The 24,135-nt window shown below is 22.8% G+C and overlaps 1 protein-coding gene across 1 annotated transcript; it reads right to left on the bottom strand.

Moving 5' to 3' along the window:
• Positions 1-5,165: 5,165 nt before the first annotated feature.
• NCS54_00763000 (Hypothetical protein) lies at positions 5,166-6,790 on the bottom strand (the record flags this gene model as incomplete). The annotated part of the gene is made up of 2 exons (XM_053153046.1): positions 5,166-6,010; positions 6,076-6,790. The coding sequence occupies 2 exons, from the start codon at positions 6,788-6,790 to the stop codon at positions 5,166-5,168; spliced, it is 1,560 nt and encodes a 519-aa protein (XP_053009021.1).
• Positions 6,791-24,135: the final 17,345 nt, after the last annotated feature.

Genomic DNA, 24,135 nt, shown 5'->3' with positions numbered 1-24,135 from the left:
TAAATAAAGTTTATTAAAGCTAGGTTATTTTTTATTAATAAACTTAATTTCTAAATTATAATATATATAATAATAAGCTTATTTTAAGTTTTTTTATAAAGAGTTTTTTATAAATTTAATATTAAAATAAGATATTTTTAAGTTATTTATTCTTTAATATCTTTTTAATTTATTTAAGGTTTTTTTTTAATTAATAAAATTATTATATAATATATATAATTATTTATTAATTTTATTATATTTATTTATTATAATATTTATATTATATTCTTTTAAATAAAAAGGTATCTTATATTTATCTTTACTTAACTTTTTTAATATTTTTAATAAAAATTTAAGATCTTATATTTAAGTTATTATTTAATATAGAGGGTATCTTATTATTAAAAGTAAATACTTAGCTAATTCTCTAATTAAAATATAAGTTAAATTAATATAACTATAAGTATTTAAGTATAAAATTATATTACTTATTTAATATAATATTTAATAATATCTCTTAGTTTTTTTTTTTTATAAAAACTTTAAAATAATTAATCTTATTCTTAATAATATTATTATTATAATTAAAAAGGGTTCTTTCTAAGTTAATAATTAAGTAAGGTATTTATTTATACCTTTATAATAGCTTAAGCCTATTTACTATTATTAAGTTAAAGTAATTCTACTTAGCTCTATTATTTACTAAAGTATTTAATTATTCTCCCTTAACTTATATTTTTAATTCTAGGTAATATTACTTATATACTTTATTTATAAAATAAAAGGCCTTCTAGGGTAATTCTTATCCTTATTTATTTATTTATTACCCTATATTAAATAGGCTATTTAGTTTTTTAATATTATATAGCTAAAATAATTAAACTTATATTTATTATTTATATAGGCTTTATAGTTATAGTTATTTACTTAGCTATTAATTTATTCCTAATAACTTTATTTTATAGCATTATTATTACTATAGTTATAATCTAGCTATTAGGTTTCTAAATAAACCTTATTAAGGTCTCTATACTAGATATATTTAATATATTTTTATAAGACCTTATTTATAAGTCTATAATCTTTCCTAAGGTATAATTAAATACCTTTATATTATTTCTTATTAATAATATTTCCTTAGTAAATTAAGAAATTAAATCCTTTCTTTACTATATATTCTAACTAATTATATATAGTTAATACCTATTATTTATATTATAGGTATATTTCCTTATAATAAAGGGTTATTTTTATATTAAGATAGCTTTTATTTAGTGCTTCTTTTTGCTTTATTATAATTCGCTATATAGTAATAATAATTTATTACTCTAGGCTAATAGCTCTTTCCTTTAAGGAATAGAAGTATAGCATAGTAATATTAAGTCTTTTATATTATTTTTTTATTTTATATTAAAAGGTTTTATAGGCTAAGTAAGGTTTAATATTAAGTTAAGCTAATTAAACTAAATAATAATTATTTTATTATTTATCTATAATATATATACTATAGTAATAGTCTTTATATAATACCTAAGAGATTTCTTTATATTATAAGTATATAGATATTATATATAGGTTATCTTATAGGTTATAATAAGGTTTAAGCTATCTTAGGTTTATTATTATTTCCTTATAGTATACTTATATATAGATATCTTTTATATTATTTATATTTTATTATTCTCTAGTTAATTAGATATATTAAGTAGCTATACTAAGCTAATAGTATTTATTAGTCCCTTTGCGACCTAATATCTTATAATTATCTTCTTAAAGTATTATATATTAATTATATTATTATTTATAGGTTTATATAGTATCTTATTCCCGCTATATTTATATTCCCGCGGAATATTAATTATTTATTATTTATTAATAAAGTTTTCCTTTTTATTATTTAGTTCTCATAATAGGTTTTATATATCTAGGTTAATAAGGTATAATTAATAAACCTTTAAGGGTTTAATTAATTTATAGAGTTATTTCTTTATAATATTATTAATTATATAGTTATTAATAGCTTATTCTTTTATTAAGTAAGTAGCTTAGTAAGGCATAGTAACTTCTCTAAGTTAAAGTCTTATTTTATTATATCCTTTCTGCGCTATTCTTAATATCTTAGCGATATAGATAGCTATTTAGGGGTTATTATCTTAGTTAGTTATATTTAGGTACTTTTTACCTTCTAAGAGGTTTTATCGCGGCTTAGGTTAATAGCGCCCTTCCTAGATATTATATTACTTTTTTTTATATTTATTAGCCTTATAGCCCTTCTTATAGTAATAGTAGTATTTAATGCCCTTAGGTCCTTATTAGGCTACTCCTAGTTCTATAGGTCTAGTATATATCCTATAAGAGGTTCCTTTGCGCTATAGGTATATATCCCTCTTTTATTATTAATATTAATTTAGGAAGTAAGGGTTAAAATTTACCCCTCTTAGCTTATTCTTTTTTATAGCCTTTTCCTTATATTTTTTATATTATTATTTATTAATTTTAATAGATATAGTAATATACTTATTAAGGTTATTAGGTTAATTAGCCTTATAAAGCTTATTCTTAACCTCTAATTTAAGTCCTTAATAAAAGATTTCTATAAGGGATTTATTATTAAATTCTATCTTTAAGGCTAATTATCTAAACTATATAGCATAAATAGCATAAGACTTAATTTATATAAGGGTAAATAATTATATAGTAGCCTAATATTCTTTATTTATTAATCTAAAAATATCCTTAAGCATAGCTTTAAAGTTTTCCTAATCTATAAAAATATTAATAATATCCTAGTCTTATTTAGCTTCCTTATATAATAAAAAGTCCCTAGTAATAAGTTCTATTTATACTATTATAGTTCTTTCTATAAGTTATTCTATAAATAAAGCTTAGGCTTTAGCATTTATAAGCTTAATTAGGAAGAGTTTAAAGTATCTCTTATAATAAGTTAAGAATAAAATAATATCTCTTACGTCCCTATTAAATAATACTAGCTTAGGCGGCTTAATTATTTCTCTAATATCCCTAGTAGGCATAAGGTTAACCATAAGTAGTAATAATAGCATAGCCTACTACTATATCTATCTCCTAAGTTAGTTAATTATAGCGTAGAGTTAATAGATCTCGGTAATTATTTCTATAGTGCTTAGGGGTATATTATACATAGGTAACTAGCTTTAGTTAGTGCTTAGGGTGCTAGGAGTATTATTATTAGATATATCTATAATAATGCGGTATTACTTAAGGTAATACTAGGTAATTTATTAAATAAGAGCTATTAATATATAATAGTTATATATTTCCCAAGGGATAACTAATTATATTAAATTTATATTAGTAGAGAATTAAGTAGTATACTCTAAGGCGGGGGATATAAGTTATATCTAATAATATACTTAAAGGTATTAAATATAACTAAGTTATATTAATAGCTAAGGTAGCTATTATATAAGAAAATACAATAAATATATTTTATATACTTATAGTTACTTCTTTAGACTAATATTCTCTAGGTTTAGTCTAGGGTAGGTCTAATATATTTAATATTTAGTCCTAGGACTAATATAAGTAATATTTAGTCCCTTTGGTCCCTTGCTTAGTCAGAGTATTTCTGCCATGCTTCCCCGCCCGGCCTATGTTATTGTTATGATATTATATAATAAATCCAACTATTAAGAAAAATCTTAAAAATTTAAATTAAGTTTTAAATTAATAAAAGCCTAGAATTATATTAATTATATAGAGATATTTAATATATAAATTTCTAGAGTTTAATATATTTTTACTTTAAAAATTATTAAGAAAAAGCTTATTAGTACTATATATCTTATTATATCTAGCTTAATAATTTAATTAAAAATATATTAAAATATCTATAAATCTAAAATAAATATAGTAAACTTAATTATTATAACCTTTTAAGTCTAAAAACGCTATAGCTAGATTTAGGTTCTCTAGGGTAGGTTATTTTTCGCTATATAGTATTGTAGTATATATACTTACTTAGTGCATAAGCATATTATATATATTAAGGTATTTAATATAATTATTTTAAATTAATTTATTTATTAATTATATATTCGTTAAAATATTAAAACTATTTAAAATTATTTTTATTATTAATTTTATTAATTTAAATTATAATAATAACTTAATTACTTAAAAACTATATTTTTAATATTAAATAAAAAGATTTTATTATATATTTAAATTATTATAATTTCTTTATAATTTTTAAAATATATTAATATTTATTTAAAATTTCTTTTTAAGCTTATAATCATTATTTTATTTATAATTATATTTTTTATAAGCTTAAATTAAATATAAATAATAATTAAATTTTTATATTTAATTTTTTAATAATTATATTTTAAAAATTAAAATATATATTTTAAGATTTATATATTACTTAATAAATTTTAAAGCCTAACATATATTACTATAAAATCTATTATAATTTATAATTAATATATTAATTATATTTTTAATATTATATAATTAAAAATAAAATTTTTATATATTTAAATTCTAAATAAATAAAAGTTTTTATTTTATTAAATAACTTATATAATTTCTAAATAATTTTATATTAAGATTAATAACTTTTTTATTAATATTAAAGTATTATTAGGTTTATTATATTAATTTTTATTATATATTATAGCTTTAATTCTAAGTTATTTTAAAAGACTTAGAAAATATAAAAATTTTTAATTTCTTTATTAAATTATAATATATTAAGTAATTAAGAATTAATTAATTAAATAAAAAAGCTATAAATTGAGGGATTTTTATTTTCCTTGTTTGTTTATTTTACTTACTTATTTTATATGTTATCGCTACTTATCCCATGAGTGCCATACTTCGCCCCACCTTGACCACGTGATAGCCTTAGTACAAGCTGGTACGAAGCAGACTCGCTACGGCTGCCGCTTATGCAATGTCGCGATTTGTAACAGCCAAGATTGTTGGGACTTCTATCACTATGTAATTTAGGTGTGGCATTAAGTACCTTTCATTTGATGCATTTTCATTAGCCCTGACCCCTCGTCGTGACTTAGTTGCAGCCTTGTGGGCACTCATGGGATAATATACATAGCTCTCTGTCCTTCTTACCTAATATCCTTCTTTGGGTTCCATATGAGCTTATTGTGTATAGGGCCCAATTCAACAATAACACCCGGTCAGCCTCGCTCGTCAACTATGACAGCGCCTCCTGGCCCAACGAAACGACGCCAAAGTTCGAGCATTTCCTCCGGAGGCTCCCACTTGGCGTTGCGTCCAATCTCAGCCCTCCAGACCCTTCGCTCGGCATGCTCCATCTCTCGATTCCCTGATAACACCGACGCCACATCCGACTCTGCCTCGCCATAAAGCACAATTCCGGAGGATCCTTGAATATCCGACATACCCATGTAAAAGTCCAGCTCGCCCAGCACCGGCATACAGCATACAGCTCGCGACAGAGCAAGTACCAGCGGGTTGAAGCGATCTGGGTCTAACTCCGAGCGCCAGTTATTGAGGGGCAACGTGCCGATGCTCCTCCGTATGTCGTGCCGATTAAATGGGTCGCGCACCCGGGAGTCATCGCTGGCGTAGCCAGCAGCGTCGACTTCGGCTTCCGCTCTAGGGCTTTCGGGCCACCATGGATCGCCGTCTTCTGACTCTGGAGTCCCTGGAGTCCCTGTGTAATAATAAGTGCCGTCAGGGGCGACGATGCTAGCGTTGACAGTGAGACATTGTAATGTTGGCCAGTGTGGAGGAGAATCCGGAGCTGGCGAGTCGTCGGGCCAGAAAAGTTCCGAGGAGATAATAAAGGGTCCATATAAGAAGAGCTCGGTGATAGGAAGTGACTGTGAAATAGTATGCAGAGCCGCACTGAGAGTGTCCTTTGAACCTTGTTTAGGGTCACGGAGGTCGTTTGGTATAAAACTATAATTCCAGGGTTCACATGAGTCCCAGTTGAGATAAAGCGTTCTTAGTGAGGAGAAGCTCGTGCTGTTCATTGACGAGAGGTGCTGTGTGAGAGCTGACGTTCGGAGTCAGCACTGAGATCCAATGCCGAGATACGACTGCATGATAGAATCGACTCACCGGAGCGATGTTGTCTCTGCATATCTTCCCTTGTCGCGTCTGGCTCTAACAAGTCAATGCAAATGTATTCCAGACTAGGAAGCGCCGAAACAATTCTGAACGCTGCGCTGGGATGCAGTGGTCTAAGTACACCTCTGATGCTCAGCTCTGAAACTCTCCTAACTTTGGGAAGAGCCGAATAGGGCTCAGTGAAGTCGATGAAGTGGCCGCCCATACGGTAGAGGCCTATTCCCTGACGTTGCAGGCGGCTGCTGTCAAGCCGGGATTCTACGCTCATATTCAGATATATCGGTCGACAGTCACTTCCTGCAGCGCCATTGACGGCTTCGTCCTCGACTTGCCACGCGTGAAGGCTGCCGATGATAGCATGGACGGCCTGTGAGAACACGATTATGTTTTCTGCATGCTCATGTGGTCGCTCAAACTTCCAGCACCGTGCCTGGCTGTACGGTGGCAGCACAATGTCGTAGTTGATGGTAGAGACAACTTGCCGCCGGTAGGGGTGCCGAAAGGCTGTCTCAAAGCGAGAGAACTCATCGCTCCGTACCTTCACCTGAGAGAAGGTGTGCCTCTCAACAGCATCTTGCCATGGACGGGAGATGGATGCATACTGGGCGATGCGTGGTGGCTTTGACCAAGGCTTTCGGTTTGGTCCATCATCTTCCAAGAGACATGAGACAATGAGCGAGATGAGTGCGTAGGGAAGTTTGTCCATGTCGTAGCGTTGCGGTAAATTTTGCCTCTCTTATGAAGAGCAAGACTCGGATAAAAACGAGTCGTGCGGGGGGGGTTATGCCTTAGCTTCACTGATCACATGCGTGTGAGGAGTGCGAGGCACCAGGCACTCTACGGCTAGTTTCGTCTCCGAATGAAGTCGAGACGAGGCATTATTGTTGCTGTGTCACGCAGGGATACTGAGTTCACTTGATAATAGGTAGTTCTTATTATCGTGATTATAATTATTATGGAAAACTTCCATTGTACACGTTCGACACCAGCTCTAACCGGTTGATATCACGTGACATTTTAGCCTTGTCTAAAGATCCCTGCTTCAGCTCAGCTTCGGATTCGGGGTCGGCAAATTCGTTCTGGCCCGTGAGTCCCCCTACAGAAGGTTAAGTCTAACGATCGAATCATTGGCTCCATTCGGGTTATGGCTTCGTGTAACATAATTGGGTGGCATGCCAATTGAGCCAATAGACCCCTTTTGCAAAAGATCAACCAGTTCTGGCACTTCGTGCCGGAACCGTGCCACACCTCTATCTATAAGGCTCTTCCGTGGTCACGTGACCCACTTCCTTAGACTTCGGCGAAACGCGCAATAGAGCCTTACCCCCTTGTTTGATTATATCTATTGGATTGGGACCTATAAAATAACTCAGAAGGTGGTCATATGCCTTTAATGGCCAGCAAGGTAATCTCTGGATCTATAGCAGACTATGCCTAATTAGAAAGGCGATATCGCAGCTTAAAAGGGAAAAAAGATATTAGTATTAAAAATAATAATAAAAAAGTTGTATAAACTAAGGTAGTTTATATAAATAGCCTTAATCTATAATAGTTAAAAATCTTATATATTAATTAATAATTATTAATTAAAATATTAAATTAAAAAGTATTTATTAAATATTTTTTAAATAATAATAATAAATATATATATATAATTAATTTTAATAATAATAATATTATTTAAATTAATATTCTTAAAATAAAATTAAAAAAAAAATAAATTTATAAATTTCTTTATTATTAATATATAAAATAATAGGCCTTAATAGCAGATTAGGGTAAAATTATAAATTAAAAGTAAATCTCTATTATATATAAGACTTTAACAACTTATTAAGCCTTTTATAATAACTTAGCTATAAATATTTTAAGAAGTCTCTCCGCATATAATATCTACCTAGGGTTATCCCAATTAGTTAATAGCTTTAATAACTACCCTATATTCTTATAATTACCTCCCCTCTAGAGATCTTAGTTTCTAAGATCTTTAAGTAAATAAAAAAGCTTTAAATGCCTCCTTTAAGTTTTTTAATTTATAAATAAAGCCTTAATAAAAGCTCTTTAATATATTACCTTTAATAGTTAAATCTTACTTTTTTTTTATTATAATATAAATAATTAAAAATACTTTATTAGTTTTTTAATATTATTAGCTTTAATATAAGCTTCTTCTTATTTTAGCTTATTAAAATTTATTAAATAAATAATATTAATTACTTAATATATTTTATTATAATTTTTTATTATAATAATATTTCTTTTTTTTAAGACTTTGTTAAGATTTTATTTTTTTTTATTATTATATTAACTTTTTTTTATAATATTTACTCTTAATATTATTATTTATATTCTTAAGTCTTATTATATTTTTAATAATTTAATTAGCTTTTCTAAGTTATAATTAAGCAATTATTCTTATTTTATTTATTTTTCTAAGATTTATATTAATAATTATTTAACTTATATTACTAAGACTAACCTTATTATTTATATTTTTTATAATTATTATACTTAGTAAAATAATATTATAAGTTCTTTAAGTTAAGTTATTAATATTATATTATTAACCTTTAGCTTAGATTCCTAATAAGTTATTAAATATTACTAAGTAATATTAAAGCTTTTATATTACCCTTTAAAAAAATTACTTAATCCAGGCTATCTTTCTAATATATAATCCCTTTTTTACTTCTTATATTAAGCTTTAATATATTATTATTACTCTTAATACTTATAATATTATATAAAATAATATTAAGAATTAATATATTAATCCTATTAAAAATACTAATACTAAAATAATAACTAATTATTAGCTTATTAAATTAGCTTTTACTTAAGAATAATAATATATTTAAATTTTTATATTTATAAGTTATTTTTTATTTATTTTTAATTTATTATTAACTTATAATATTATTATATTACTTTATGCTACCTAAAATAGGGGTTAAAATATCTTAATTAATATTTTAGTAGTTTTAATAATAAAGGCTCTATACCTAAAGCTAGAGGTCTTAATAAGCTTAAATTAATAAGGTTTATCTACGTAATAATTAATAGCTTTAATAACGCACTAAAACTAGCTTTATTTATAATAAATAGCTTATATCTTAATTAATTAAAGAGGTTAAAATCCCCTTTATATAATAGCTCCCCCCTCTAATATTAACCTTTTAATCGCAATTCTTAATGACTTAAAGAGGTTAAAATCTTAAAAAATTATACATTTATTATCCTTATAAGAAGATATTTAACTATAACTAATAATAATTACTATAACTAACTAGTTAATTAATTAATAATTAATTAATTAATTAATAATATATTAAAGAGATTATAATAGCTTTCCGCAGAGACTTTTAATTAAATAATTAAAGTAATATAGCTAATACCTATTAATATACCTTTTAATATAACTAAGATAACTTTACTAAGGAGGTCTATAAGCTTTATAAGGGCATAAAAAGTATATATAATAAGCTATAAGTAATAATATTAAATAATAGGCTTAAGAGTATTAAAATAAATATATAATATAGTAAATTAATACTAATTAAACTTATAATCTTTAGTTATAATATCTTTTTTTTACTTAGCCTTTTTTTATTTAATTATAATATTAATATAAAGGTTTAATTTTATTAAAAAATAGCTTTTTTTATTAAAGGCTTTTAAAAAAAAGCTAAAAAAAAGGGGAAGATCTTATTAATAAAGATATTAAATTCCTTAAGAACTTATAAGATAATAAGTAATATAAGGTATAAGTTATAATACTTATAATAACTGTAAAGACTTTTTATATTATTAAATAAAAAGATTAAAGAAATCTTATTATAGTTAGCTAAGATCTAGCTATATAGCTATAGGCATAATTATATTAAGAAATAAGAGTTATTCGTATTATAAGTTTTAGAGAGATTAATTCCCAGAGTTAATATTAAAGTTCTATAAACCTAAAAAGAATTAGCGCTAAGGCTTGGCGCTAGACTTAGCAGTAAATAAAAGTCTATAGGTTTAATTAATTAAACCTATCTAGTTAAATATATAATATATATATCTGAATTTATATAAATATATAAATAATAGTAATTTTAATAGTAATTTTAATAATAATAACTTATTATATAAGCCTAAGTTTATATTAATTTTATTAAGATTTATAATTTAATAAATACTATTTAGCTTATTTATACCTATAATAATATTAAGCCTTATATCTTTTATTAAGCTTTATTTTATCTTATATTTATTACGATTATACCTATTATATATAAGAATATTAAAGACTTTTATAAGAAAGGTCTTTTATATAAATAATTCTAAAAAATTCAGCTTATAAGATATAAGTCTCATAATTTGCTACCCTATAGTAAACTGTTAGCGCTTTGCAATAGTATGCGTACCTAAGCTATAACTACTTAGATAAGCGAGATATTAAGGAGTTATATAAACTTCTCTTCTAGGCGATTCCGGCCATATAGGGTAAGTCACGTGACCCGGACTTAGGGCTTTATCTAAAGACCAATAACTCCACTAAAGCCGACTTTCCTATATGGGTATTTCCTATCCGGTTTCTAATATTTGAAATATAAAACCCTATAAGTCTGATCTTCCTTATGCCATAACTCGGCTTCTTCTTATCCGATTCATGCATACCCTATACGGTTAAGTCACTCCAGAAAAGGGCTATCCGATGGTATGACTTTTATCCGAATCGGACTAATAGGTTCTGAGCAATTAGCTATATAAGAATAGCTTTCCCTTAGAATAGTTTTTCTTCCTTAGCTCTTCATATACTTAACCAATATAAGCCATAAGACCACCAATCAGAAGCTGGCCTTCTACCCTATACTTCTACCTATCTTGTGACCTACTTTTATTATCCTATGATCCCTTATCTAGCTAATTAGCTTTTTATAAGGACTAATTCCACTGCCTATTTACCTCCTATTTCTATTACCTACTCTATAGTCTTTAAAGACTATATAGTCTCTATTTTTCAGTCCTTTACAAAGAAAAAAGCTTATATTTTTTATTATAACTTTTCTTAGCTATTAATTAACTAAATAGATATTTGGTATAATAATAATAATCTTACTTTTACTTATTTTATAGCTTATATTTATATTCTTTTTATTCCTTAGGCTAATTAATATATTATTAATAATAAAAATAATAATAATAATTTATTAATAACTCTTTTTTTTATTAAGAAAGCTAAGATTATTAAGAAAGGCAAAGATAAAGCTATAATAAGGCCTTAATTTATTATAAATAATAATATTACTATTAATCTTTTTAATTCTTAAGTAATTAATTTTAATTATAATTTATTTTTTATAGTTTTTAGTTTATATTTAATAATAACTTAATAATAATTATTTTTTTATAGTTTTATTAAATTATAATCTTTATTATTTATTTTTTTTATTTAAATCTTTTTAATAATTAATTATTTTATTTTCTTATAAATACTTAGCTAAAAAATTAATTATATATTATCTTATTTTTTATAACTCTTTTTTATAATTTTATAATATTTCTTAATTATTACTTTTATATTTTCTAAGTAATACTTAAGCTCTTAGGTATTATATTTTATAAATTAGCTTTTTTATTTAATAAATACAATAATGCTTTATTAATAAGCTTATAATTTATTTTTATTTTTTATTCTTTATTTATATAGCTTATCTTTAAGCTCTAATAAGGCTTTTAATATAATAATATTATTTACTTAATATTTTATAATTTAAGAAATAATACAGTTATAAAATATATTATATATATATTAATAATTTTTTAATAATTTTATAATATAGACTTATTTATTATACTTTATAAGGATTTTAACCTTAATAGATCTTAGAGCTAATTTAAGGTATTTAAATTTCTAATTCTATATAAATATTTTAATATTTTATTTCTAATAATATACCTTTAGTAATACCTATATAATATCTTATTAAAGAAAGTTCTGATTATTAAATATTAGCTATTATTATATATAAAAGTAGCCTCTAAGAGTTATATTACCTAATAATTAGGCTTATTTCTTATATATACCCTTGGGTATTTCTTTAAAATTTAATATATTTTATATATTTATTTATTTATTTATAAATAATATATAACTAATAATTAATAAAATATTACCTTTTTTTTTATTAAATTTACTTAGAATTTATTAATAATAAGCTTATTTTTATTATTTATAATAACTTTAAGTATATTAAAATAGCTTTTTATATACTTATATAAAAATATTACTAGGCCTATAGCCTTAAGCGTTTTTATAATTAAAATAAATAATATATATGTTATTATATAAAATATAATAATTAATATAATATTATAAATCTTATTATTATTATATATATTTTTAATAAATTAATTATAATATTAAGATGAATTTTTTAAAATAAATATAATAAAAGTAGTAATAATTAAAGTTTATTATATAGCTTATATCTTAATATATAAATACCTTAATATATTAAGTAGCTCTTAATATATTTATAGATATTATTTATTATACTTAGCTAATAGAATTTCTTTTTTATTAAATCTAAGGTCTTTTAAGTATTTATATATTTTATACTTAGATTATTATAATATTAATAAAATATCTTTAACTTTAAGGCTTTTTATTCTAAGATAACTAATTAATCTTTATATTATAATAATTTAAGTTTATTAATAGTATAGCTCTTATATTTATTAATAATCTTATATATCTTATTTTTTAACCTTTTATATTATTAATCTTTTATTATTAAAACTATTATTAAAATTACTATTATTTATATATTTATATAAGTTATAATATATATATTATATATTTAACTTAATAGGTTTAATTAATTAAACCTATAAACTTTGATTTGCTGCTAAGTCTAGCGCTAAGCCCTAGCGCTAACTCTTTTTAGGTTTAAACTCTAATACTAACTCTAAGAACTAATCCCTCTAAAACCTATAATACTAATAACCCTTATTTCCTAATATAATTATACCTATAGCTATATAGCTAGATCCTAGCTAGCTATAAGACTTCTTTAATCCTCTTATTTAGTAGTATAAAAGGTTTTTATAGTTATTATAAGCATTATAACCTATGCCCCGTGCTACTTATTATCTTATAAGTCCTTAAAGAATTTAATATCTTTATTAATAAGATTTTTCCCTTTTTTTAGCTTTTTTTTAAAATCCTTTAATAAAAAAAGCTCTTATTTAATAAAATTAAACCTTTTATTAATATTATAACTAAGTAAAAAGAGGCTAAGTAAAAAAAAGAATATTATAATTAAAGATTATAAGTTTAATTAATATTAATTTATTATATTATATACTTATCTTAATACTCTTAAGGCTATTATTTAATATTATTACTTATAGCCTATTATATATACTTTTTATGCCCTTATAAAGCTTATAGACCTCCTTAGTAAGGTTATCTTAATTATATTAAAAAGTATATTAATAAGTATTAATTATATTACTTTAATTATTTAATTAAAGGTCTCTATAAAAAGCTATTATAATCTCCTTAGTATATTATTAATTACTTAATTAGTTATTAATTAATTAACTAGTTAGTTATAATAGTTATTATTAACTATAATTAAATATCCTCTTATAAGGATAATAGAAGTAATTTTAATCTCTTTAAGTAGTTAAGAATTATAATAAAAAGGTTAATATTAAAGGGAAGAGCTATTATATAAAGGGGATTTTAATCTCTTTAGTTAGTTAAGATATAAGCTATTTATTATAAATAAAGCTAGCTTTAGTATATTATTAAAGCTATTAATAATTATATAGATAAACCTTATTAATTTAAGCCTATTAAGACCTTGTAAAAGACTAAAAAATAAAGACTATAAAGTCTGAAAATAGTATAGGGTAGTGTCACGACCCATGCGGCAATTACCAGAAAAGGCAGGCAGTAGCATATGGCAGAATAATCTCATCATAGAGCAATATATCTCTAATAAAGCGATAGGAGTGATAAGAGCGATATAACTTATACGCAATGCTCCTAACGCTCTTAATGCTCCTTAGATAAACTACTAATATATAAGGCCCTATAACATCCTAGGTAAAACTATTATATTCCTTAGCTTATAATATAACTTAATTACTTAAGAATACTTTTTAATATTATTAGATATAATTTATTACCCTATGCTTAGTACTATGCCTTATTATAATTACTAATATAAACTAAATTAGGTTATGGTTTATTATATTAAGAACCTTAATTATTATATATTAAAAGCTCTTATTTAATTATATATTATATTATACTAAGTAATAAGGAAGTTTTAATAATATGCCTACTAAAGGTATTATAGGAGAATCTATTAGGGAAATATAGCCTTAGGACTCCTTACTAAAGGATTATAAGGAAGATATTATTTAAATATCTAATTTAGATAAAGATAATAATAAGAGAATCTAAGTTTTATATAAGTATATTAAAAGCCTTATAGTAGTAGTTAAAAGTTAATATAGAGCTATTAAAAGAATAAAAGAGGTTAAAGAAAGAAACCTTACTTAGTTTAAGCTTAGCAAGGCATAATAGGCAAAAGAAACTAAGAGGCTTTAAAATAATAATAAAAACCTATAGTAATAAGTTAATAAGCTCCTTAGGACCTATAAGGAATAGAACTAATATAAGAATAAATAAATTAATACTATAAAAAGTCTTACTAATTAGGCTAATAAAGGGAAAAATCTTAGAGAAATTATTAAGCCTTATAAGTTAACTAAGTTTAATAAAGACTAGAAAAAGCTTAAAATATTCCTAATAGAACTATATATTTATTTTTATTACTATCCTATATAATTCTTTAAGTATAAAAATTATAGGAAGTTTATAGGAAGTTGCCTTATTAGAAGTATATTAAGATAATTTAAATTATTTCTTAGTAATTATATTTAAGGAAGCCTAAGTAATATAATAATAATAATCTTTTAAGACTATAATACTTTTAAAGATAAAATAAAAAAAGTCTTTAAGGAAATAAATAAAATATAAGTAGTTATTAATTAATTAATAAGACTAAAGTAAATAAAGGCTATATCTAAATATATCGCTAACTTTTTTTAGATAGCCTCTAGGATTTCCTAGGATAAGATATACTTTAAGGATAGGTTTTATTAAGGTCTTAAGGAAGATATAAAAAATAAACTCTATAAGATTAATAAGGCTATAATAATATTAGATAACTATATAGAAATAATAGTTAAGATTAATAATTAAAACTTTGCGAGATATTAGGAAAAAAAGAGGAACTATAGTTAACCCTAATATAAGGCTAAGAATTAATTTAATTATAAAAAAAAAAAGAGCTTAATACCTCTTATAGCACTAAACTAAGACCTATAAATATAGGGAATATTTAGAAAGGGAAAGAAAGAAAACTAAGAGATATTAGTAAGATTAAATATTATAATTATAATAAGTATAGGCATTATTTATTTAACTATAAATAGCTAAAAAAGCTAAGAAGCTAAGGTAAGAAATAAGTTAATATAATCTAGAACTAAGATAATAAAGAGGTACCTTAAGTAATTAAAATAACTAAGCCTAACTATAAGAATCTTAGATAGATATATTATTATAATAATAAATATCTTAATTACTTAGATAAAAAAGTAATTAATATTATTTTTTTAAAACCTACTAAGGGACCTAAGTCTTTATAAATATATATAATAGCTATAATATAAAAGACTTTAGTAAAAAAATATTATAAAATTAATAATAAAAAAAATAACTCTAAGGAATAATCTAAATAAGACTTAGAATATTTATTAAATATAGATAGAATTATAAATAAAAAATCCTAACTTTTAATAAAATAAACCCTATAAGGGGAAAATAGCGTAATAATTATAGGATCTTATAACTATAATAGTTATTAATAATAGATTAAGAAATATAAATAATAAGATAAAAATCTATTTAGGATATTTATATAAATATATCTTAAAGAGTTTAAATATATTAATAGTAACTAATAATAAAAAGAATACCCCTATAAATAATACTAAGTATACTTAATAGAAAAACTAGTAATATTTTATTAAAAAATAAAGCATATTTATTAGGAATACCTAGAACTAGATAACTTAGCCTAGGTATATAACTATGGAATTATCTATAGAGAAACTCTATATAAAAAAAAGCATACCCTATAATATAGGTAGATATAATATCTAATTTATAATAAGAATAAAAAATAAATTTATAGATATATAATTAAAATATATCTAAGAGGGTTTAGCCTTAGAGAAGTAAGGGAAATAATAATTAGAGATAAAGAGTAATACCTTTAACTATAAAAATAAGCCCCTAATAAACTTAAGACCTTAGAAGAGATCTTCTAACCCTAGATATAAAAGTCTCGCTAAGAATAATAATACTAAAACTATAAGGAAATATAACCTAACCTAAATAATAAATACTACTTATAAGAAGGCTATAAGTAAGTAAAATTAAGAAAGAACTCCTAATAAAAATACTTAAAAGTATAAGAAAACCTAAATAATAATAGAAATTATTTAACCTCTTAGTATAAATATATAAAAAGGAGTATAATACTTTAGTAAATAGTAATATAAAAGAGAATTATATAGACCTTAAAGTAATTAATAAACTTAGACTTAGATAGAAGTATAAAAAGAAACTATATAGAGCTAAGAACCTAGAAGGATAATTATTTACCTTAAATAAAGAATAAATAGACTAAGAGATTAATTACCTTAAAGTCTAAATTAATAAAAGAAATTAAGGAATTATATTTAATATAATTACTATAAGTTATAATTTAGTCTTAGGCTATAAATAGCTATATAAATATAACTTATAGATTAATTAGAGAATTAGCTAGGTATAATAATAGGATAATATACTCTTTAGCGATAATAATAATTTAAATAATAAATTAAGATCTTAACCTTCTACTAATAATAATAGAAAAGGATAATATAAGGAAAGAATCTCCTTATTATTTAAAGGGATATAATATATTAGTATAAGAAAAAAAATAAACCGCACTAAAAGAACTATTATTTTTATTAAATATAAACTTAAGTAAATAAATAAAGTCCTTAAGCTTTAAAAAAAAGCTTTTAAAAAAAGATATATATTAATTAATAAATAAGAAAGGCTTAAAAATATACCCTTATAATACTATATCTATTAAAAGCTATTTAAAGAAAAACTAGAAATTAAATTACTAAAATATAATAAATAGGATCTTAAAATAAAACTAAAAGTTAGAATAAAACTAAAGTTCTATCTTATTTATAACCTTAATAAAGTAAAGCTATAAATATTAAAGAAATACCTCTAAGATATACTAAGAAAAAAATATATCTAAATCTCTAAGTCTTTAGCTAAATACTTAGTTATATTTATACTAAAGAAAAATAAAAAACTTAGACTTATTATTAATTATTAGTAACTTAATAATATTACCCTTAAGGATTAAATGCTATTACCCCTAGTTATAGAGCTATAAGATAAATTACATAATAAGAAATAGTTTATAGCTCTAGATCTTAAGGGAGATTATAACTTTATTTATATTAAGGAAAGAAATAAATAAAAAATAATATTTTAAACGAAATTTAGATTATTTAAGTATATTATTATGCCTTTTAGATTAATAAATATATTAATAGCCTTTTAATAAATAATTAATTATATACTATAGGAATATCTTAATAACTTTATAGTTTATTACTTAAATAATATCTTAATGTTTTTAGAAATAAAAAAAAATATATAAAATATATCTATAAAGTATTTAAGGCACTTTAAGATATAAACCTACTTATTAAATCTAAGAAAAGCATATTTTATACTTATAAAGTAGAATTCTTAGGATATATTATTAGCCTAAATAAAATCTAAATAAACCCTAAGAAAATAGTAGCTATTAGAAATTAGCTATAATTAAAAAACCTTAAGGAAATATAATCCTTTATAAGATTTATAAATTACTATTAAAGGTTTATATATAACTTTAGGAAAATTATAATATTATTAATTAAACTTATAAAGAAAGAAATAAGATTTATCTAGACCTAAAAGGCAAAAGAAATATACTAAGTACTTAAAGAGGTAATCCTAAAAGAACCTATTCTAGCTATATTTAACCCTACTAAAGAAATTAAATTAGAAACCAATGTATTAGATTATATATTAGGGGCCTAAATTAAATAATAAAATAAAAGCAATAAGCTATATCTAATAGCCTTTTATTTATAAAAACTATATAGAGCTAAACTTAATTATTTTATTTATAATAAAGAATCTCTTATAATTATTAATACTTTTAAAGAATTTTAATATTACCTCCTAGGAAATTAATATAAGGTTAAGGTCTATATAGACTATAAGAATATATCTTATTTTATAATAATATAAAAACTTAGTAGAAAATAACTTAGATATACTAAATACCTCTCTAAATTTAACTATATTATTATTTATAGGAAAGGATTAAAGAATAGATAAGCTAATACTATTAGCTAATAAAGTAACTTTAAGATAAAATAAGTTATTATATAAGATTAAATCTTATAATAAATACTAAAAGGTTACTATAAATAATAATAAGTAACTTATATCTAGTAGGTAAAACTTATAGAAACTTAAAGAATTACTTTTAGTAATAAAATTATAAAAAAATAACTATTTTATAAGATTTATAAATATAACTAGGATATCCTAGAAGGAGAAAAAATAAAGAAAATATAAATACTAATATACCTTTAAGAACCCTTAATTAAATATATTTATAAATATAAATTATATAGATATCCTAAAATAGCTAAAATAATAAAATAACTTAAATAAACCTATAAATTCCTAAAAATAAAAAATATAATAAAAATAGTATTATAATAATATAACTTATATATATATACTAAAGCATAATAATATAAGCCCTATAGTAAGCTTAAGCTATTAGAAGTTATAGAGCGACTATAGTAATTAATTACTATAGATTTTATTACTAAATTACTAATTTTAAAAGATCTTTCTATAAGAATATATTATAATAATATACTTATAATTATTAACTAATTAATAAAGTTTTCTTATTTTTTATTATTTAATAAATAAATAGATTCTAAATAACTTACTTATATATTTATATAAAATATTATTAATATATATAAAATGCCTAATAAAATTATTTCTAATAGAGGATTAATATTAGATTCTAAGTTTTAGAGAGGCCTTATAGCTTAACTAGGACTATACCTATAAATATTAATTACTTATTAACCTTAGGTAAATAGATAAATAAAATAAGTTAATTAAATTATAGAGATATACTTATAATATTATATTAACTATAAGTAAAATAACTAGGCGAAATTACTACTTATAGCTTAGTTTACTTATAATACCTCGCTATAAGAAAGCATTAAGATTATACTAGCTTATATATTATTTAGTTATATATTAGACTTATATAAAGACTTATATAATAGAATCTAAAATATTAAAGTAATCCTTAAAGTAAATAACTTAAGAGAATTATATATAAAACTAAGAATAAAACTTAAGTTTATATAAGAATAAATAAAGCACTATTATAACTAAAAAAGATTAAAAAAATTAACTTTTTTAAAAAGAGATATAATTTACTTATTTATAAAAGATATTAAAATAAAATACCTAAGTAAAAAACTTAACTTTAAATACCTTAAATTATTTAAAATTCTTAAAAAGTTCTTAGATAATACCTATAAATTAGATTTACTACTAAAGGTTAAGCTCTATTTAGTCTTTAATATCTTATTACTTAAATTAATAAAAAAAATAATTAAAGTTAATATAGGCTATAATAATAATATAAAAGTTAAAAATAAATAAGAATATAAGCTAGAGAAAATCCTTAATATATAAAGAAATAAGGAAAAGAGAAATTAATTAAAATACCTAGTTAAATAAAAGGGATATATTAATATTAAAAATACCTAAGAGCTAGCTAAATACCTTATTAATACCTAATATTTATTAAAAAAATTTTACTAATAACCCTAGAGAAAGACAAAAGGAAGTCACTAAGTTTAATTAAACCCTAATTAAGATCTATAGTAAACTATAAAGGACCTCCCACGGGCTACTAAAGAAGAACTTTAGTTTTAATACCTAACTCTTCCCGCTTAAGTTTATCTAGCACCCCCGTAGCTTTTATACCCCTCTCCTCTAAATAATTCTTTATCTTCTTAAGGTAATCTAACTTAGTAAACGCAGTTATAATCTAGGACTAAGTCTATTAGATAACTGCCTAAGAAGCCTCTAAGGATCTCCGCAAAGTAGATAGTTCCTCCTAAGTTTCTAGACGCTATTTATATAATTGTTTTTTCTCCTGTATAATATAAAGTACTAAGAAGTTACTAAATGCTATAAATATTAGTAAGGGAACCTATAAGTAGTAGACTTTTGAAAAGACTGAAAAATAGAGACTATAAAGTCTAAAAATAGTATAGGGTAGGTAACTAAAATAGAAGGAGAATAGGAAGTGGAATCAGTCCTTATAAATAGCTGATTGGCTAGATAAGGTATTATAGAGTAATAAGAGTGGGAAAAATAATAGATAAGGTTATAAAGGAGAAGGCCAGCTTCTTATAGGTAGTCTTATTGGTTGAATTGGTTGAAGATCTAAGAAGCTATTTCTAAGAGAGGGTTTATAGCTTATATAGCTAATTGATCGGAATCTATTAGCCCGATTCGGATAAAAGTTATACCGTCGGATAGCTCTAGTTCCGGGCTTTAAAACCCTATTAGTTTTGCTAGAAACGGATAGCTTAAAGCCGGGCTATAGTTGGAAGAAGCTGAAACCCTTAAAGGTTTTAAACTAAGAGATTTAAAACCGGATAGGAAATACCCTATAGAAAGGCATGGCTTTATCGGCTTTATCGGGCTCTATAAGAGCCCTAAGTCCGAAGTCACGTGACCCTTCCTAAAAGGGTAATAGGACCTAAAAGGGGAATTATTATAACTCCTTAATATCTTACTTATCTAAGAATATAAAGCTTAGGTAAGCAAGCTATAAGATAGCGCATAAGCTATACTATAGGGTAGTAGAGTTCTAGGCTTATATCTTATAAGCTTTATTTTTCTAGAATTATATTTATAAAAGACCTTTATAATAAGGACTTTTACACTAAGGGATATAAGAAACTATATACTAAGTATATTAATTAGTTGGGAAAAACACACACAACTACCCATAGCTAATCAGGCCGCGAGGGCTGCTTAATAAGCAGCTAAAAAAAGGAAGTCAAATTTAAAGGTAAGGATGAAAAGATGACTAGCTAAGAGCTGCGACGGAAGATGCCTCTTTTGATCTCTTGATCACGTGACTAGGCACGTGATCTCACAGCAGGCTCGCCCGAGCCCTAATTTATTAATTATTTATTTTTATTTTTAATTTCTTAAATTCTTTTTTAAAAAAGTTAATTCTTAAATAGCTGTTTTATTATTTAGGCTTATAAGCTCTTTTTAGGTTATTTTTATTTATTATTAAAAAGATTTATTATTTTAAAATATTATTAAAATCTTATATTAATAAGATTTTTTTTATATTTATTATTTTAATTTTAATGCTTTTTTTTATATTTTTTATATTTAATTTATAAATAAAATTTAATAAAAATTTAAATTTATTTTTAAATATTATATAAGAATATAGGATAGCTGTTAAAGCTACTAACTAATTAGGGTAACTATAGGTAAATATTCTATATAAAGAGACCTCCTAAAATATTTATAGCTAAATTACTATAAAAGGCTTAGTAAATTAAAGTCTTATATATAATAAAGACTTACTTTTAATTTTTAATTTTATCTTAACTTAGTTATTAAGGCTTATTATTATTAAATTTTTTAATTTTTTTCTTAATAAATAATTAATATAAAATTAAAATAAAAAAGTTAAAAAAACCCTATTACTTCCTAAGATAGTTATTTACTTTGCGGGCTATTATAAAAAATAACCTAAGAAATACCTTATTAAATTATCTTAATTTAAAAGACTTTAAAAAATTAATCTAAGTAATTAAAAGATATTATAATTTATTATTATTTATAAGCTAACCTTATAATAATTTATTTTTAATAAATAAAATAAATATTATAAACCTCTTTAATATAAGCTAATAATTAATATTATAATTATTATAATTAATAAGATCTTATATTAAGAGAGATATTTTATTAATAAGAAAATAAAAATTAAAGAAATAAAGAAAAATAAAAAAAATAAAAAAACTTCTTATTAAAGATTCTAAAATACCTTATAGATTAATTAGCTAATAATTAACTAAGGGATTATAAAAGGCTATTTAGGTATAACTATAAGTTATTAATTAAAAAGACTATTATTATTAATATTAATAATTATCTTAAAGTAATTAATATAAGTAATTAGCTATATATAAAAATAATACTAAGGTAATAAATTAAGTAAATAATAAATAAATTTACTTATTTAGTATAAATTAATTAATATAATTATATTATAAGCTTAGTAAAATAACTTATATATATAGAATTTAAGTTATTTATATAGAAATAATATATTAACTTAGAGCTCTAAGAAAAATATATAAAAAACTAACTTATAACTATAAGCTAAAAGCTTAATAAGGTATTAATATAATATTTTACTTATAAATATTATTATTATTTAACTTTATGCTACCTAAAATAGGGATTAAAGTATTATTATTAATATCTTAGTAATTTTAATAATAAAGGCTCTATACCCAAAGCTAGAGGTCTTAATAGGCTTAAATTAATAAGGTTTATCTACGTAATTATTAATAGCTTTAATAACTGTAAAAGTCCTTATTATAAAGGTCTTTTATAAATATAATTCTAGAAAAATAAAGCTTATAAGATATAAGCCTAGAACTCTACTACCCTATAGTATAGCTTATGCGCTATCTTATAGCTTGCTTACCTAAGCTTTATATTCTTAGATAAGTAAGATATTAAGGAGTTATAATAATTCCCCTTTTAGGTCCTATTACCCTTTTAGGAAGGGTCACGTGACTTCGGACTTAGGGCTCTTATAGAGCCCGATAAAGCCGATAAAGCCATGCCTTTCTATAGGGTATTTCCTATCCGGTTTTAAATCTCTTAGTTTAAAACCTTTAAGGGTTTCAGCTTCTTCCAACTATAGCCCGGCTTTAAGCTATCCGTTTCTAGCAAAACTAATAGGGTTTTAAAGCCCGGAACTAGAGCTATCCGACGGTATAACTTTTATCCGAATCGGGCTAATAGATTCCGATCAATTAGCTATATAAGCTATAAACCCTCTCTTAGAAATAGCTTCTTAGATCTTTAATTAATACAAGCAACAAGACTACCTATGAGAAGCTGGCCTTCTTCTTTATAACCTTATCTATTATTTTCCCCACTTTTATTGCTCTATGATACCTTATCTAGCTAATTAGCTTTTTATAAGGACTGATTCCTCTGCCTATTCTCCTCCTATTTTAGTTACCTACCCTATACTATTTTCAGACTTTATAGTCTTTATTTTTCAGTCTTTTACACTTAGCTAATTAATAATATATTTCTTAAGTATATATATATATATAACATATGCTAAATATTTATTAAAAAAAACTTTTTTAAAATTAATAACTTAATTAATTAAATATAGAAAATTAAGTTAAAAAACAATAACTTAATTATACTTTATTAATTCTTATAATTAAGAAATAGATTAATTAATTACTAAGTATTACTTTTTAAGAAAAAATATAATATTTAATTCTAAGGTAATATTATATATTCTTAGAGATACTATAAGGCTTAAAAACCTATAAATTACTTTAATAAGAAAAGTTTTTTAATTAAAAATATATTAAAAATTAATAAATAACTATATAAATATTATTATTAGCTTAAAAAGGACTAATAGCTTAATAAGAAAGTTAAAACTTTATAGTATTACTTTATATATTTACCTTATAATTAATTTAATTTTTTTATTAAGCTAA

The sequence above is a fragment of the Fusarium falciforme genome, chromosome 6, assembly GCF_026873545.1.
Source record: "Fusarium falciforme chromosome 6, complete sequence".
Lineage (NCBI taxonomy): Eukaryota > Fungi > Ascomycota > Sordariomycetes > Hypocreales > Nectriaceae > Fusarium > Fusarium falciforme.
The sequence above is the reverse complement of the archived record's forward strand: the minus strand, read 5'-3'. Positions and strand labels throughout refer to the sequence as shown.